At 42.1% G+C, this 19,117-nt stretch overlaps 1 protein-coding gene across 4 annotated transcripts in view; it reads left to right on the plus strand.

Moving 5' to 3' along the window:
• Positions 1-19,117, plus strand: part of MBTPS1 (membrane bound transcription factor peptidase, site 1) — a 56,298-nt gene that overhangs the window by 17,333 nt on the left and 19,848 nt on the right. For all 4 annotated transcript variants that reach the window (XM_059667216.1, XM_059667215.1, XM_059667217.1 and 1 more), the window contains exons 4-12: positions 728-931; positions 2,579-2,689; positions 3,168-3,277; positions 4,574-4,690; positions 5,162-5,229; positions 8,918-9,020; positions 10,687-10,838; positions 13,435-13,596; positions 16,704-16,848. In XM_059667216.1, the coding sequence (XP_059523199.1) occupies positions 728-931; positions 2,579-2,689; positions 3,168-3,277; positions 4,574-4,690; positions 5,162-5,229; positions 8,918-9,020; positions 10,687-10,838; positions 13,435-13,596; positions 16,704-16,848 (1,172 nt within the window). The remainder of the gene's footprint in view (positions 1-727; positions 932-2,578; positions 2,690-3,167; positions 3,278-4,573; positions 4,691-5,161; positions 5,230-8,917; positions 9,021-10,686; positions 10,839-13,434; positions 13,597-16,703; positions 16,849-19,117) is intronic.

Below are 19,117 nucleotides of genomic sequence, written 5' to 3' on the forward strand. Positions count from 1 at the left end.
GAGTATTATAGATTTGCTCTTCTTAAGACTGAGTTGAAGTACATTTTTTTCTTCATTATAGCATTAAAAAATTAAGTATTTACAGATAATGAAGTCCCTGCTTTTTAGTTAACAATTTGGCAAGTTTTGATGATTGTGTACAGTCAGGTACCAGCAACAAAATCAAGATAGGATTTAGTTCCATCACCCTCAGAAATGCGCCGGACTCCTTCATAGCTCTTTGCTTTTCGAAAGGTGGCATTCTAGTAGGTGAGCATTCTGACAACATCGAGAAGTACACAGATGGAAGAAGTTCCTATTGATTTTTGGCCAGAGATGGGTGTAATGAGGTAACATGGCGCTTCCTGTCCCAGAAATCAAGTGCTGTAAAACTTCACAGTTGAGTAGTGGCCGTTCTCTTCAACTTTCCCCCTTTTTCTGGTTCCGCGAGAACAAGTTGCTGTTGAAAAATCTTCAGTTTTAGTATCACAATTAACTTTATTGCTTAAAAATTGATTATTTTATCAATCTTTCTGCCTTACACTGGTTAGAAAATTTTAGGTAAAAAAATTATTTGGGAACCAAATGATGGCCAATAAGAGGCTATAAATATAACTGCATTGAGAAAATCCTTCTAGCACAGGGAGAGAATCCCATTTTCCTTCAAAGAGGATTTCAGAAGGTAATCATTGCTGTTTAGAACGATTGTTCTCTCTGACAAGTATGTCATTTCCTTTCTTGGCTCTAGCTGACCCCACAGTGCCCTGTAATGAAACCCGATGGAGCCAGAAGTGGCAGTCGTCCCGTCCCCTGCGAAGAGCCAGTCTCTCCCTGGGCTCTGGGTTCTGGCATGCTACTGGAAGACATTCGAGTCGACGGTTGCTGAGAGCCATCCCACGCCAGGTTGCCCAGACACTGCAGGCAGACGTGCTATGGCAGATGGGATATACAGGTGTGTGCCATGAACCTGGAAGCAGGGTAGGGTCTGGTGTCCAGGAGGCCCCCGTCTCGAGTGCATAGCGCAGAATCCAGGTGGCCTCATGCACCTATGCATCTCATTATTTGTTGAGCTGCCCCTCATCTTTGACTCCTGTTGTGCTGGGCATCTGTTGCTGTTACTTTTATAATTGTTTGATTCTATTCACTTTGTGTGTCTTATTTTTCTGTACCATTTCTGAGGTTAGCTGGAGTAGATTGCGAAGCATTTCTTTTCTCATGATAGATCCGTGAACAAACACAACACTGCCCACTGTTCAGCTAAGTTCTATAATCTCTCAGGGAAAGAGATGAGATTTAAGATAGTTACCTTTCATGATTTGTACAATTTCATGAAAATGAGTTTATCACTCCAGTGTGGTGCCCTGTGTGCAGAATGGCTAAGTAATTGGCGGTTGCACTTGATCATTTATTTCAGAACAGGAAACAATAATAATGACCATATCCTATGAAAGAAACTCACATCCTTTATGTCCAACAAGATTTTTTTTTTCTTACTGATTCATCATGGCAGAAAATTTCTATTTCAACTAATGTGAAGGTTTGGACCCTAACTTTTAAATGTAAGCCCATTTCCCTAGCCCCCAGCACATCACAGTTTGCCTAGGTGTCTTTCCCCATATCTCCTAGACTTGGAGACCCTTACCTCTCCTCTGATTTCCTCAGCCTCCTGCCTTTCAGAATGCCTGAGACACTTAAACTTTTAATACCTGGTGGACTGACATTTTATTAAAATGATTATATTTGCTTGATTTTATCTTTTGAAGGTGAAAACTCCTTCACAAGACAAATTCTCTAATCTTCAGAAACACATTTTTTATTCCCCAAACCAAATGGTTTCCAATTTTATGTGTGCCTTTTTAAAAAGTAATGCATTTGATGGTTATCTCACTATAACTGATTATTTAAGGTAGTATTGATACATAAACACAACTTTCATTCCAGAAGGACATTGCTTTCATTACAGCTGTTAGCAGTTAAACAATAGAATTACCTTTTTTTTCCCTACATGTCTTCTAGAATTTCTTGATTTGATAGCATCTATTATTTCACATTGGTGCAGATGGCTTTTGGCTAGTATCTGAAATAGACTCATTATTATAAAAACGTGTTTTTTTCTTGAAATAGGATTACCCCTGCGTGTTCACAGCTCCTCTCTGCAGAGTTTGTTCTCATGAATGAGCAGCAGTGAATAAGTCACTGTCCTTGTCAAGAGTCAGGCTAGTTCCCCTGCTCCTAGAGGTGTGTGCTTTGTGAGTGCCTCTCTAGAGAGACGAGGGGATGCAGACTTGGAGGGAATTACCGCAAGGGGAAATCCATCATCGGAGGAGGAGTGGGAGAGGTGGTTCATTCCTGAGCACTGGTGACAGTTGCGTGTCCAGCGAGATTTTTTTGTTTATCCTCAAATCTTGTTTAGCAGCAGATGGTGGTGTTCCCCAGCCAGGACCCCTGGTGCATCTACCCTACCTTGTACACTGTAGGCCAACTTTGGCCCTTCATGCCATGCTCTTCATGGGTCACAAGGAGGGATGTGTGTTATAGACGGAAATTCAAAACGGTGATTTCTCAAACCTGATTGTGCTTGCTTTCTTTTGGGGATAAGGTGCTAACGTAAGGGTTGCTGTTTTTGACACTGGCCTAAGTGAGAAGCATCCCCACTTCAAAAATGTGAAGGAGAGAACCAACTGGACCAACGAGCGAACGCTGGACGATGGTAGGTGGCCACACAGTGGTGAGAGCATGCGTGAGGCTTTTTCTGGTCACATGTGGGCTTCATGCAGGACTCCCACCCCCCATTTTAGCAGTTAAGTATTTTGTCTGAGTGTCAATGATTAAACAGTTTGTGTGCAGTAGTTACTCAGACAAACTCAAGTTGTCACTGTCTTTTAGTGGGAACTTATCTAAATGTCTTAGGATGTTGGAAGTTGGTATTTGAGGAGAGAGAGGGGTGCCTGGTGGCGGAGAAGCTTTCTGTTGGGGAGAGAGTGGGACTGTCTAGATTCAGAAGTGAGACACGTATGCTGCGGCCTCTGAGTGGAAGACAGTACCGAGAGACAGAGGTTCTACACAAGGACTTGGAAAATGTTTGAATTGGTTTGAAATGTTGCATGTTGGCACACGTTACCAGCAATTTTATGACTTTTTTCCCCTTTTTCTTTTTTATCTGACTTTTCTTTTTTTATGGGCAACAGGGCTGGGCCACGGCACTTTTGTGGCAGGTGTGATAGCCAGCATGAGGGAATGCCAGGGATTTGCTCCAGATGCCGAACTTCATATTTTCAGGGTCTTTACCAACAACCAGGTAGGTGTTGAGGACCCCTGAAATGTAAAGAATTGATATTAAAAGGTAAAAAATTAAAACTCTAGAAAATCCATGCTGGTTTAAATGTACACACATCAGCGAGCTGAGCTGCTGCAGATGTTCCACACGAACCATGCTGTCTTTCTACTGTCCCTTTGGTATGGCTTTGCCCTTCTGCACCACCCCTTCATGGCCTCACTGGAACCCTGAAGACCCTGCTTCGGGGTACCTGTGCATAGGGATTCCTTGACTGCCCATTTCTTCCTCTCCTTTGGGCCTGCCTACGGCTCCTGTGCCACCGCATCTTGGGCACATTTCTAGTACTTTCTACATGAGAGAATAATCACATTTGTATGTTTTCACTTCTACTGGTTGTGACCCTGAGGGTCACCTGTGTAGCCCAGCATTTGGCATCATGTTGAGCAGTGTGGATTTACGAGTCTTTTCCCTTACTCTTCATTTGGAAACGATTTCTAGGAAAGGGAGAGAGTTCTAGTATTTATTTTTAACATTTAATTTCTGTTAGGTGATACATAGTTTTATATATTTGTGTAAAAGGCAATGCAGGGTAATTCTCCCAACCCTGTCCCTATCCAGCAGGTGCCCCTTACTTCCCCATCTCTCATGTGAGGATTTCTTAATTTCTTATACCCCTCCTCCTAGAATTTCTTTTGCACGTACAAGCAAATACAAATATGTAGTCTTATTTTTAAAAGCCTTTAGAAAACATGATACTTAATTATTACACTCATTTTATTGTAAGTTTAATTTTGTATTTTATAGAAACACCTAAATGGTGATACACAAAGTAATTTAACTCCTGTCAGAGAACTAGGAGGAATTGAACATCAGATAAATAGTTCTATGAAATAACTTCTATTGATGCCATTTATCCTTCAACCTATTTAGCAATAAAGATTATTAGACAAATACATTAAATTATTCAGTTTAATAAACTTGACTTAATACAAGTGTCTTAGGATCAATCGTTTTGTAAGAGGGGCAGTTAGAAGTTTGGGATTTTGCCTCGGGAGGTATACTTGAAGGTAAGAAGCTGTACCTTAAACCTAGAGAGGTAGGTGCCCTCAGAACATGCTCTCTTGATGAAGTCTTAGAGTTTCTGGATGTAGAAGTCTGCATTGTGGAACATTATTTATTCTTGGGGTTTATTTCTGCAATTTAAGTTAATACTTCATACTGCTAAGAGTTTATACTTTACCCTTAAAATTAAAAACTCTGTTGTACACTTTGACACTTTCACTGAAACACCTGAAAGACTGTCTTAACATTATCCAGGTGTCCTACACATCCTGGTTCCTGGATGCCTTCAACTACGCCATCTTAAAGAAGATCGACGTGCTCAACCTCAGCATCGGCGGCCCTGACTTCATGGACCATCCCTTTGTCGACAAGGTTGGTCATATCACTGCACTTGGTGATGGCTCCCTTCACAAGCCCAACTCTGAATGCTTCATCCCTCCTGTGCTGCTGGTTTGCCACCCACAAGGTGACTGCCTAGTAAGGACAGATGGGTGATGACGTGAGGGTTAGTGACTTGCATTAAATAGTAGGACATGGTGTCTTGTTGACTCCTTCTCATGTACTTGTAAACACATAACTCATGTTTTCTGAACATGCCTGGAAAGCCAGTGTCTGCTCCATGTGCTGCATAGCCCTATGTCCTGGCTTTATTCTTGCTAACATACCAGTTATCAAACACATTCATGCCGATAAGGGTCTAGTCACTAGTACCATGTAGTGGTACATTTTCAGTGGTACATTTCTTAGGACTAATTTTCAAAGTTGTGGTTATTTTTTGATAGTTATCCATTGATTGTTTAAAAGTGGTGTTCTTTCATAAATAAGTGCTTGCTAATTTTGTAGGTGTGGGAATTAACAGCTAACAACGTAATCATGGTTTCTGCTATCGGCAATGATGGGCCTCTTTATGGGTAAGTATCTCCAATAGGGATGAATTTAGAGGTGGTCCCCCCTCCCCCCAAAATAACTGAAAAACTGTTGTCTGTCTGTTTTTGTATTTATACCTGTTTATAACTATCTAAAACTGCATATGGAAAATTTCAGCATACCAAAAAAGCAGGCTGCATAATGACCCTCAGGTTCCTACCACTTCAGTAGTTATCAACTCAAGGCCAGTCTTGTTTCTGTTTAATTTCTCTTTTATTTTGTTATAAGTAGAAACTTGGAGGCCTAATGTTTTTATTTTATTTTTTTCTTCAAAATCAGGAAAGTCAATCTGTTAGAAAATGAAAGGATTTTGCAGTATTTATGGAGACCCACTCTGATGAGGCACAGGGGTGAGGAGGTAGATAGATGAGAGGCCTGCCTCTCTAGGAAAGATAAGGAATAAACAAAACTAACATGGGAGAAAACAGCATAATAAACACAGATGGTGGTGCTCTTGAGGTTGACAAGAGGGATCAGATGGGGAAAGCAGAGAGAACAGTATCACAGAAACGTCCCTTTGTGCTGTGCTGGCGTGGTGAACCGAAGCAGCATGAGACACAGAACATTAGTCACTGAATCACAAGCAGAAAACTTTGGTTTAGAGATCCCAGTCTTATTTTTATCTGCTGCTCCAATATTTATTCTCTCAGTAATGTATATAAATAATTTCTTGTGCTGAAATTCTTTTGCAGTAGGATTTGTCACCCTCTTTTATTGGGTACTAAGATGTGTGTGGTTCCGTGCAGTGACAAAGAGTGTGAGGTCACCACAAAGGGCAAAGAAAATACAGAGCCTGCCCTTAGTGTGTCATAACCCGGTAGAAGTAGAGACGAATGAATGTGTTCCCTCCCGAATGCGTGTGTGTCTATGGTACACACAGTGAGGATGTGTGCCTGGACCTCAGAAACACTCACTCACTGCCTCGCAGCCACATCCCTGGGAGAGCTGCTGGGAGAGCAGGTGGCCTTGAGGACTGGCTGAGCTTATGCAAGGGGTTCAGGGCATAGGGTTAGGCTGAATATGTGAAATTAATGTTTTTATAGGCCCAAACCCATGCATATTGACAGTCATGTTTCTGACCCAATAGTTCTTTAGTCAGTGATCTTCTTGTGAAGGGTCCAGGGTATTGGATTTTTCTGTGTCATCAGCAATATTTAAGTCATAGGTGGCATAACTATAGTTCTACCATGGAAAACACTGATTTCTAAGTAATCTCATCAAGTTTTCTTTTTTCCTTTCAAATGTTTCTCAACTTTGCTCCTTCTCCCATTTCTGATGTCTCCCCCCAAGGCCAGCCCTTACCAGTTCAGAGTCATCCATCCGGTTATGAAGTGGGGTCGTAGCCAGTCTTCCTGCCTTTCGTCTCTTCCCACCCCAGCTCTTGCTGCATGGGTGACGTGGGTTGTGGGAAGAGTGCAGGTGTGAGCCAGACTAGTCCCACCTGCCCCTCGTAGGCTTTGGGACCTTCAGTCTTTGAGCCTCAGACTCCTCACCTGTCACAGGAGGGCATGACACCCACCCATGTAGGTGGTATGGAGGATAAAATTAGATGGGGAAAGTACCACAAATGCTGGGCCTCTGTAAGTAGTGGCTCTTCTTTTTCTTTCTTTTTTGTGTGTTTCTACTGTTAAAATTCATGTCCTGGCAGTTTTCTTTTTCCAGATTTTTCAGTGGATTGTTGCCTAACCAAATCAGAATTTTTCTTCTTGATTTTCAAGGTCCTCAGTATTCTAGGCTGCAGTCGCCAAACTTTTTCTGTAAAGGATCAGATAATCAATACTTAGGCTTTGTGGGCATGTGGTGTGGCCCTTGTAGTGTGAAGGCAGCCTTGGAATGTGTAAATGAAAGGTTGTGGTTGTGTTCCAGTAAAACTTTACTTACAAGAACAGGTGGTGGGCCTGTTGTGGCTCTCTGCCATAGTTCGCCATTGTCACCTGAAGTTGTGGGCTCAGCTTTATTTTCCATTACTGTGTGTACACCTTCCTCAGCTCCAGTCTCCTCCTGGGTCTCCCTAGAGACCATGTTTTTTCCAGTCTCTATCACCTGTTCCTGCTGCCGCCCTTCCTAGCTTGCCTTCCTTCTGTTCACACCTGTGGGCTCCCAGCTCCTCCACATGCCAGTCTGACTGCTTCGCCATACACGAATCGCTCTTCTGAAATCCTGTGACTTCTCTGGGCAGTCACACACTCAGTAGCTTGTAATCAAAGAGTTGATCGTTTCCAAGGTATTAGAGAAGAACCCTGGAGAGGAGGGCCCTGTGTCGTTCTTTGTGTCTGCCCGTAGAGCTGCACAGATCGGGCCTGCCAGCTGCTTTGCAGTGATGGGAATGGCGTGTAAGCAGGATGGCACCGCTTGTGCGGCTCTGGCTTACTGCTTGGGCATCGGGTAGTTCGATGACGGTATTGTACGCAAATTGCTGGGTCACTTATCGCAGGCATTGAGCTGCCAGTCACTGCAAATGATGCTCGCATCTCCAGGTCCCCTTGCTGTGAGCTCTCTCGGGGTCCTGCACCCTTGACACTTAAACTTCACGGTGCAGGGGTCTGCAGCTGCAGCTTCCCCTTCTTTAAAGCACACTAAGTATTATAGGGATTGACAGGTAGAGGGAGGGTCAGAGGGTGGCTTTTTTTGCATCAACTACAGTGGGAAGTTTTGTCAGTGACTTCTAAGCTCTGCTCCTTGATTTCATAGAAATTTATAAATTTTTAGCATCAGACAGTAAAATATCACTGTTGGTGCCTCTGAACAACCACTTGATAGCATGTCATTGGCCAGTGGGCTAAAAGGCAGTGCCAGGGTTGATTCAGTGTGGTTTAAATAACTGGTCAAAAGCACACGCTCTAAAATCTTGCTACTAGTTTCAGTGAAGCCACTGGAATCAGTTTTGGTTATTGAATTGTCAGAGTTTGTTTTTTTGGTAGCAGAACTACCAAATAGATAAAGCTCGGAAATGCATTTTCATAAATGGTTGTTTTATATTTTCAAATAGTTTAGCTGCATCCTGATTTATATCTTGATTTTATAGTTTAAACATTTTTGTCATTATCAATTTCACTATAATTTCTTTGCAGATCTAGTACACTTGAGGTATGGAAGAGAATTACATGGGTTTTTCTGTGCCTCTTTCCTTTGAGGAGCTCAAGATTATGGGGTAATGGTTATTTCCACAATTCCCAGTGAGGAAAGGGGAACACCCTGCAAACGATCAGTTGAAAACTAACTTCCTGATGGTGGCAGATGCAAATGTGTGATTACAGCTCCTTCCCAGAGGAGTGTGGGATCTAACTGGGGAGGCAGGATGAATGCTCTTGGAACAATTTGAAAGGGATGTGAGAATGTATAAGTAGGTGATGAATTATCATAGTGTTAAATCTTGTGAAGTTAGAGAAGGGGATTCCTTCAAGCCAGAGGTAGTGAAGGAAGAAGAAAGTGTTGGACCGAAGTATGATATGTTGACAGGGAGGAAAAGGAAGAAAGGGTGGTCAGTGTGAGGGTGGCAGTGAGCCTGGCCTTCTACAGGACAGCTGTAAGTAGCTGCAGTCCATCCCAGCAGCGTGTCTTGACACAGAAGAGCCTAATACCGTCTTAGATTTTTCTGGGAGGGTTTGCCTTTATTTGAATTATTCACTTAAAATTATTTTTCTTTCCTTGTGTTTTTGTGCCTCCATTTAGCACTCTGAATAACCCTGCTGATCAAATGGATGTGATTGGAGTAGGTGGCATTGACTTTGAGGATAACATCGCCCGCTTCTCTTCAAGGGGAATGACTACCTGGGTAGGCTTTTTTTCATGTGCCTAAAGGAACCGTTTGTCTCAGAGCCTTTGGGTGCATTTGTAAGTGCACAGATAGAAAAGCTTGTCAGCCCAACCCTCACGTGCATGGATGGCATAGCCAGGTCTGTGGGTACTTGCCGGCTGTGAGGGCAAGATATCTGGCCCTGTTGATCTGGCCTGCCACTTGACTATGGTGAGCAGGCAGGGACAGGTTCTGAGTGGTGTTTCCTGGTTCCCCTTCAGTTTTACTTATTTCCGAGTGACTCACTTTGTAGGTCAACTGGACTCATGCCCACTTGTCCTAAGTAGTAGGAAGGCGAGCAGTCTTCCTTGGTGCCAGGTGAGATGATTTTTTTGGCCTTAAGAAGCAAGAGAAGCCAGTGAGAAGAATTTAATATCAACTCTGCTAACGCAGAAGTAATTGTATTTAGCTGGACAAAATGGAAATAACTCCAACAAGTTAATTAATTCATTTACTCTGGGTTTAATCATGCATCTAATTTGACCTCCTTTACCCATCAGAACAGCGGTGGAGTCAATGTTAGATGCTCCTTCAGGCAGCAATAGGCACTCTTGCCTGCCCTGCAGGGTCTTCAGGGTCACATCACTCTGGGTGCTTTAAGGTCTTGGGAAGTCCCAGAAAAGACTCGCAGCCGCCTGAGAACATGGTGGCCTTGTCCGCACTGGCACCACTCTACGGGATAGCCTTCTCCCTCTATAACATCGCCTCTCCTGGCACCATTTTCAGTTGGCCCCACAGTGGGTCCATGCCATGTGCACTTGGATGCCTTCTTGATCAGTTGTCGCCAGTCGGGTAGACCCCACCCTGAGAAAGTCAGTCCCAGGGATATGTTTCATATTCATTCACCTCTACTCCCTCAGCACTTTCTTTGTATGGCTAAATACTTGGAAACAACACCTCCACCAATTGATGTCTCTCTGGCTCCCTCGGAAGTGCTTTCATGGAATTATAATGCATTGCCATGCCCTTAGAAATGTTCCTGAGACACTTACTTACAGGGCTGTAGTTGAAGGTGTCCTTACACAGGGTCCCATAGCTGGATGCAAGTCCATTTATGTTTGACCGCCCTGAAAGGTATTTTCACTTCAGTTGGATTGCTTCTTTCTACAGAATATAAGATCCTATTGTAATTCTCATTTTGCCTCAATTTCCATGAAATTTCATGGTATTCCATTAAAAACTTATCTGTTACTCGTACAGTTACATTTATCATTCTGAATGGTTGTTTCTTTCCCCTCTGGTGGAAGATTAAAATCTTCAGTTATAATATGTACATTTTTCTTACAAAGAAAATTTTTCTTTTCTTCATTTTTAGTATTAATTGTCTGATTTTTCTAAGATATTTCTAATTTTTAAGTTATTTAGCGATAAATCAGTTTTCAGTTTCCAGTTTTGCATGCTAACAAAATTTTAAAAATTCACTTTGTAATTGCTCTATGACATTCCTATTACCCTGGTTATTATAAAATACTCCAAAAATAATTGTATTTTCTATATTATCATTTAAGCTTGTTTTCTGTATTGCAGTGAATTTCAGACTAAAACCAGTATCTTACTGAGGTTACACTCCATTTAAGTAACCCTGTTTCTGTTCTGTGTGCCAGTGTGTGTGCTGTGGTAGAAATCAACCTCCTTTTATTTCTAGGAGCTACCAGGAGGCTATGGCCGTGTGAAACCTGATATTGTCACCTATGGTGCTGGAGTGAGGGGCTCCGGTATGAAAGGGGGCTGTCGAGCCCTTTCCGGGACCAGCGTGGCTTCTCCGGTGGTTGCCGGCGCCGTCACCTTGCTAGTAAGGTGAGTGTTGCCTAGCAAAGAGAAGGTGGTGCCAGCAGACCAGCTGAGTCTTGCTTGCCACCAACTTAGAATTTTAGAGCATATCATGTGACCTTTCTCCATCTGTTTCTTCATCTCCACAAAAGAGGTTAGGATTTATTCTTTGAGGGAGGATTCTTGTGAGTTAGTGGACATATATGTAGGAACACTATGTAAATGCTAAACCGTAAAGCAATACATAAGGACATAATACCTGTTACTTTTTTTATGTTTGAGGTCTGGTTTTGTTTTTGTTTTTTGAAGACTTTTTTTTAAGAGCAGTTCTAGGTTCATGGCAAAATTGAGAGGAAAGTACAGTGTCCCCATTTTGTTTGCTTTTATACCATTTTTGTGCTACATCTGTACTTGTTATATCCAAACAAATGTGTATATCAGGCAAGGATCAAAAAGTAAGGTGCCATTTTCATGCCATATCCTCCATTTCCTGGGGGATTCACTTCTTAATGTTCTCTGTTAGCTAAGGAGCTGTCAAACCAGGCAGTGGGACTGGCAGTCACCACTCCTTTGGGAGAGACAAGATTCTCTGTGTAATTGACTTATTCTCTTTGTCTTGTTGAATCCCATCTGTGGTTGGAATGGAGCTTAATGATCGACCCTTCATTTTGTAGTTAATGACACTGGAAGTTCTCAAAGATAATTGACTAGAATTGATGCTCACGTGCTCTGACTTAGTCGGATACACTTACTCTCAAAATTATAAGATGTCTTAGGAGCTAGTACTTATTTTGTATTTTACCTCCCCACCTTCACCCCCGCCCCCTCCAAAGAAACAACTTTATCTAGGTGAGGCTCTAGTTGAGCTTTTGTGTTGCAATAACACAACACTCTACAGTTTTCAAAGTTATACTCTGTTAATTTTAAAATTAAATTAAAACAGGCAAATGATAGTAAATGTTTTTATATTTAAAATTCTCTTTAAAAGCAAGTAAATTTATGTTGATTTTAGCTTCTAATGCTAGAGATGTGTTTTATTAATAACCTTCATAAAAGTAGGTCTTTATCTCTTTCTTCCTTTTCCCATCCTTCCCTTAGAGTTCAGAGCCAAATTCTTGAGATTGTTGACATTGGTGAGAGTAGTCTTGGAAAGTAACCACATGCCTGTTGGAAATATTCTCTTTTCTCTTCTAGTTGTTTTTCTCACCCTCGTGTTACATACAGTGAAAGAAGAGGGAAGGGCATGCTAACTGTGGAGTTACCTGGCTCCCTTGGGCTTCTGGACTCGCTAGCTAGGGCTCTTGTTTCCACTCTTGTTGATTATGAAACAAAAAGTACTAGTGTATGGCTCCCACTTGCCATGATGGTTAACAGGAACGTGGTTCTGAGCTCCACTGTTCAGTCTGTCAAATCCCCCTCCTGTCAAATGAGTGGGGAGATGAGGAGGATGTGTTTTCCATTTCCAGTGGCATCTCTGAGTGCAGATATTTTCAGCGTCAAGGAAAGCTTTCACTTCCCTCATCTCCCTGCAGCAGATGAAAATGCCACTGTGACAGTTCAGGAATATTTTTTATGGCCTGACTAATAGCTCAGAACAGATACTGAGCAACAAGGAAGCGCTTCCTCAGCTTCCGGCCTCCTGGTGCTCCGGCCTCCGGTGCTCCGTGAAGAACGAGAGCCTAACCTTTGGTCTTGCTCTATCAGCAGGAAGAGGGGAAGGTTGTTGACCTATAGCTTAGCTTTTAGCAGTTCTTTTATTGTTGTTGAGAATCGGTCCTGCTTTATGTCCTCTTCTCATTATGTCAGATTTCCTCTCTAAACCTGTTAGAAAAACCTGCTTACACTCCCAAACCAACCACCATATAAAAAGATTTAGGAACTAGAGTAAGTTTTTCTTTTTTGCTTACCTACACTTAGGAGTTAAAATTCACTTGTGATATAATACATAGGTGTACAACCATGAATGTCTCAGTGCCAGCATTCTTAAGAGGTTGATGCTTCTTAGGTGTCACTAAGTTTCTAGCCTATAGAGCTGAGTTTCAGTATGTCCGGATGCATCCTGATGGTGAAACTCTCAAGGTGGTCTCCGGTCTGCATGTTCCTATCAGGTTTTATCCTCCAGAGTGATGCATCACATAGTGGCTTCCAAAACAAAAAGGCAGGGTTTCGCTGTGGAGGCAGTGGGCTTCCCTCAGATGCTGTGCTTCTTGCCCATCCGGCACTAACTTCCCTTTCTAGGACCTGTATGTTTTCCTTTCATTTTCCCAGCTTTCCTCTTCCTCCTGGCTTCCCCTGAGGAGCCACTACCTCTTACCTAGTCTTGCCTTCTATAATTTGTAAGGTTGACTTAGTAGGAAAAATATGTTTTTCTGATCCATTTAGTATAAACAGGTACTAGCCCCATGAGTCACTTCTCTCACAGGCCATGTGGAAGGCTAATAACTGGTCACTCCCAAGTCTGCTGCAGAAATGATCACACAGTTTCCTCAGCTTAGCATGGGCCCTACCAAAGAAACTTTCATTATAGACAGAACAAGATTGGAGGTCACATTTGCACATTCGCAAATTAGAAGTAATCAGATTTTCACTCTTTTATGAGAAAATACATGATTTTCCCCCTCAGCACAGTCCAGAAACGTGAACTGGTGAATCCAGCCAGTATGAAGCAGGCCCTGATTGCATCAGCCCGGAGACTTCCTGGGGTCAATATGTTTGAGCAAGGCCATGGCAAGCTGGATCTCCTCAGAGCCTATCAAATCCTCAACAGTTACAAACCACAGGCAAGGTCAGTATGTTTAATTTTCTAATAGGCCTTTCTCCTCACTGGGTCCTGAGGGTGTTTTTCCCTCTACACTAAATATTAGCCTCCAAACTGGAACCACATACAGCACTTAGAGCCCATGGAGAGCTTCACTCGGCCCCTTCTACTCGGTGTCAGCTGGCAGAACTTGAACTGCTGTCCACTTCCTGATGTTCTGTTTTATGTATGTATGTATGTATGTATGTATGTATGTATTTATTGTGTGTATATGTATACATATACATATATATGTATTTGTTGTATGAGGATTTTTTTCAGAGAATGTGGCAGGGAGAGAGGAACAGGGAGAGAGAGACATTGAAGAAACATTGATGTGAGAGAGACACATTGATTGGTTGCCTCCTGCATGCACCCTGACAAGGGTTGGGGAGCAAACCTGCAACCCTTCTTGGTGCGTGGGCCAACACTCTAACCACTGTAACACCAGCCAGGGCTGTTCTGTTATTTTTAATATGAATGGTTTGAAATAATGGTTTTCTATTAAAACTTTCTTTTGAAATAATCATAGGTTTATAGAAATTTGCAAAAATAATATACAGAGTTCTCATATACTATTTGCTGAGCTTCCTCTAATGCCAGCGTCTTAGATGACCATAATTTAACTAGTAAAACTAACAAATGAGCACTGATCCTGTCCTGTCATTAACCTGCAGGCTTTGTTCACAGTTCACTGGTTTTCTCTTGTGTTCTTTGTACCCCACATTACATTTAGTGGTCATATCTCCTTGGTTTCCTCTGGCCTCTTAACAGTTTGGTCATTCATGACTCTGACTCCTTTGGGAGTGCAGTTACTTATTTTATAGACAGTCTCTTAATGTGAGTTTATCTGATACTTTTTCATGATTAGCTTGAGGTTATGTGTTATTGGTAAAGAAATGTTACTTTTTATTTTAAGATGATTTTAGATTTACAACAAAGTTCCAAAAATAGTATACGAGGATCCATAAATCCTTCACCCAACTCTCCCTAATGTTAACATCTATGCTAATAAAAGGGTATTATGCTAATTAGACCAGATAGACCAGACATCTTCCGGACAAAGCCACAGTGGCGGGGTCCGAGGCAGAGGTGGTTAGGAGCGATCAGGCCAGGAGGGGAGAGCAGTTAGGAGCGATCAGGCTGGCAGGAGAGAGCAGTTTGGGGTGATCAGGCCGGCAGGGGAGAGCAGTTAGGGGCAATCAGGCAGGCAGGCAGAGGTGTTTAGGGGCATTAGGCAGGTAGGCAGAGGGGTTAGGGGCAATCAGGCAGGCAGGCAGAGAGGTTAGGGGCGGGCGGGCAGGCAGGCAGGCAGAGGGGTTAGGGGTGACCAGGCAGGCAGGCAAAGATGTTGGGGGCATTCAGGCAGGCAGGCAGAGGGGTTAGGGGTGACCAGGCAGGCAGGCAAAGGTGTTAGGGGCATTCAGGCAGGCAGGTAGAGGGGTTAGGGGTGATCCGGCAGACAGAGGGGTTAGGGGCAATTAAGCAGGCAGGCAGAGGGGTTAAGGGTGATCAGGCCGGCATGCAGAGGCAGTGAGGGGCGATCAGGCCAAAAGTGGGGGCAGTTAGGGGCAACCAAGCCGACAAGCAGGTGAGCAATTAGGAGCCAGCGGTCCAGGATTGTGAGAGGGATGTCCCCTGAGGGGTCCTGGATTAGAGAGGGTGCAGGTTGGGCTGAGGGGACGACCCCCGCCCCACCCCCATGCACGAATTTCATGCACTGGGCCTCTAGTTAATAAATAATGCAGGAATAGACTGTTTTGCACACTCGCAACTATAAACCTACTTTTGCTCACCCTTTCTTACAGGAAGGAGAGCATTACTACAAATATTCTTTTGCACTTTGTTTTTGTCACTTAACAGCGCCTGGAAATCGCTCTGTATTAATTTATAGAGATTGTCTTTTTACAGCTGCATAGTGTGGATATACCATTGTTTATTCACCCACTTATTTATATTTGGGCATTTAAATTGTTCCCAGTATTTTGCAGTTACAAATTATTGCTTTGAATAACCTTGTGTCTAGTATTTTAGCTTTGTTGAAGGTTGTGTTTTCAGAGAAAGTGCCTGCAAGTGGGATTGCTGGGTCAAGGAGCTTTGTGAGGTGTCACTCATTCCCCTCCAGAGGGTTGTGACTGTGTGAATTCCAGAGCGAGGCATGAGCGCCTGTTTCCCCAGCGCCTCAGCAGCACATGTTGTGTCACGCTGGTTACTTTCTGCCAACCTGATCAGTGAGAAATGGTCTCTCAATATTGTTGTAATTTCCATGTCTTCTCTAATTATGAGTGAATTTGAACTCTTTTGTCTATAGTGAACAGCCATATTTATATTTTTCTTGTTAAGTATGTGTTCACTTTCCCCTTTCTTCTTGGGAGGTTTTATCCCTCAGTTGTTATGGGGTTTTTATACATTAAGGTTAGTAACCATTTGTTGGTGATATATATTTGCAGATGTTTTACAGTTTGTCAATTGTCTTTTGATTTTGTGTGAAGTGTTTTGCCAGGCAGTTTTATTTTTTTAAATAGCCAACTTTATTAGTCTGTTGTTGTTGTCCTTGGATTTTGAGTCACAGGAAGCCTTTTTCTGCACTGGGATGAAAGAGAATTCACCCAGGTTTTCTTTTAATACTTGTTTGCTTGCTTTTATTTACTTGAGACTCCCTGATCTATTGTGTGTGGTGTGGTGTGATCCATTGGTGTTTATTCTTGTGTGTGTGATGTGAGGTATGAATCTAATTTTATCTTTTGCCAAGTGACCACCCATTTGTCACAGCTGCATTTATTTAAAAGTTCATCTTTGCCCCAGTGATGTGAGACTCTGAGTCCAACGCATTCACCGGGGCTGCCAGCCACAGCCACTGCCACTGAAGTTCCAGACTTGCAGAAGGAAGAAAGTGTTCTGCTCCATCCGTTGTTTGTGCAGACAGTCTGGGCAAGCTGGCCCAGAGGCCTGCTCAGTGCAGGGAGCATTTCAAAGCCAAGTTCCCAGATGCCTGCTGAGGCCTTTCTAAGGGCCTTGTCGCCTCTTCCTACAGTGTGTCGCTTCAGTGTTGTTTTCTAACATGCCCTACTCTAATACCATATTCTTTGTTTCAGCTTGAGCCCCAGCTACATTGATCTGACTGAGTGTCCCTACATGTGGCCCTACTGCTCCCAGCCCATCTACTATGGAGGAATGCCGACCATCGTCAATGTCACGATCCTCAATGGCATGGGTGTCACAGGAAGAATTGTAGACAAGGTGAAATTGCTCTCTGGCTTGTAGTGAACTTGGACCTGGCCCAGACCTTTGTGCCTTAGCGTTTTCTCCTGAAAATCAAACAGGAAAGGTTCTCTCCTCCTGTCGAGGGCCAGGGCATTGGAAGCAGTAATTTATTTCCCCTGAGTCTTCTATACATAAGTCAGGGATAAATTAGTAAAACCCATTCGCTATTTTTTTACTTTCGCATCTTAAGTTTAGCTTCTGAATCGACTAATTACATATGATCCTTTATCTTTTTTATTTCCCACCTATAATTAAAGGCTCACTTGTGAGAATGAGCACGAATGGGCCTTAAGGTCTAGAAAGTATGGTCTTTTTTGAATTTTGTTTTTATCATTTTTTTATACTTACTGCGTAAACATTATCACAACAGTAAAGGATAGGGAAAGAGAACAGATAAATAACTTTCAGCCCCAGCACAGTAACATAGGCATTTTTAAAAATTTTGCATACCAGCTGGTTTATTTGTTTTTCAGTTACCATTTACGTTCAGTATTATTTTGTATTAGTTTCAGGTGCACAGCATAGTGGTCATAGCCACTATTTTTTTTTTTTTAATACTCTTTTCCAGCTCTTATCTGAAATACATATTTTTTGTTATCATTGTGCACTTGGCAAAAATTTAGTCCTTTTTTTTCAGTTTTCATTATGTTGAAAACAATAAAAAATGTATATAGGTACCCATGTACTTTATAGTGGCTGTTTAATATTACATAGAACTGTGAAGTCATAATTTGCTTACTATTTCCCCTTGCATGAACAAAAAAATAGGTGGTTTTCCAATATAAGCATTTCATTGAATGTCTTTGTATATGTGATTTCCCTTTCTTCTGAATTATTTCCTTAATGTAAACTCCCTGGGTTGGAATCCAGAGGGCATGGACGTTATGATGGCTCTTGGTACATACTACCAAATTCTTTCCAAGAGGAGTTACATCATCTCAGACTGTAGAGGGTGCTATCTCCACCATGTCCACACTGGGTGGTACTTTTTTTTTTTTTTTTTTAAGTATAGTTTATTGATTTCTTACAGAGAGGAAGGGAGAGGGATAGAGAGTCAGAAACATCGATGAGAGAGAAATATCAATCAGCTGCCTCCTGCACACCCCCTACTGGGGATGTGCCCGCAACCAAGGTACATGCCCTTGACCGGAATTGAACCTGGGACCTTTCAGTTCGCAGGCCGACGCTCTATCCACTGAGCCAAACCAGTCAGAGCGGATGGTACTTTTTAAAAATTCCATGAGATTCTTTTTAAATGAGATAAAATTTGCATAGTATAAAATCTACCCTTTTAAATTGCGCAATTCAGTTTTTAGTGTATTCACAAGTAGTAATGCAGTTATCACTACTATATAATTCTAAAACATTTTCATCACCCCAAAAAGAAACATCTATTTGCAGTAACTCCCCATTCTCCTTCCCTCTGGCCCCTGGCAACCACTAATACCCTTTCTGTTTCTTTGGGTTTACCTATTCTAGTTTATTTAAATGGCATCCGACAGTATGTGGTCTTTTGTGACTGGCCTTTCACCTGGCTTGATGCCTTTAAGGTTCATTGGTGTGGCAGCATGTATCAATGCATCACTCCTTTTTATGGCTGAATAATAGTCCATTGTATGGATGGATCTCATTTTGTTTAATGGACATTTGGTTTGTTTCTAGGTGGTTCATCTTTTAACTTTAAATTTGTGAGGTGAATATCTCCAGGTAATAAACCTGGAAAATGCTAATTCTATTTTTTCTTGTGCGAATTAGCTTTTTTATTGCTTTGGCCCATTTTTGTACTGGAATTTAGGTTTTCCCTATCCATTTGAGCAAGAAGACCTTCATATCATAGAGAAATTAACCACTGTTGTATTTTATGCAAAAAGTTACACAAATTATTGTTTAAATTTTCTTTTTAATGTGAGTGGTGGTTTTTATTTTGGGATGGAAGTTTTGTAAATGTTTCACATTTCCATGCAGTTGAATTTTGATGTTTTGTTAATTTTGTTTCAAACATTAGAAACATGTCTCCACAGATATAATTAAAAATTTTAATTTTGGCCGAAACCGGTTTGGCTCAGTGGATAGTGTGTCGGCCTGCAGACTGAAAGGTCCCAGGTTCGATTCCGGTCGAGGGCATGTACCTGGGTTGCGGGCATATCCCCAGTAGGAGATGTTTCTCTCTCATCGAGTTTCTAACTCTCTATCTCTCTCCCTTCCTCTCCGTAAAAAATCAATAAAAAATATATTTAAAAAAAAA

The sequence above is a fragment of the Myotis daubentonii genome, chromosome 15 (genome assembly GCF_963259705.1).
Source record: "Myotis daubentonii chromosome 15, mMyoDau2.1, whole genome shotgun sequence".
NCBI classification, from domain to species: Eukaryota; Metazoa; Chordata; class Mammalia; order Chiroptera; family Vespertilionidae; genus Myotis; species Myotis daubentonii.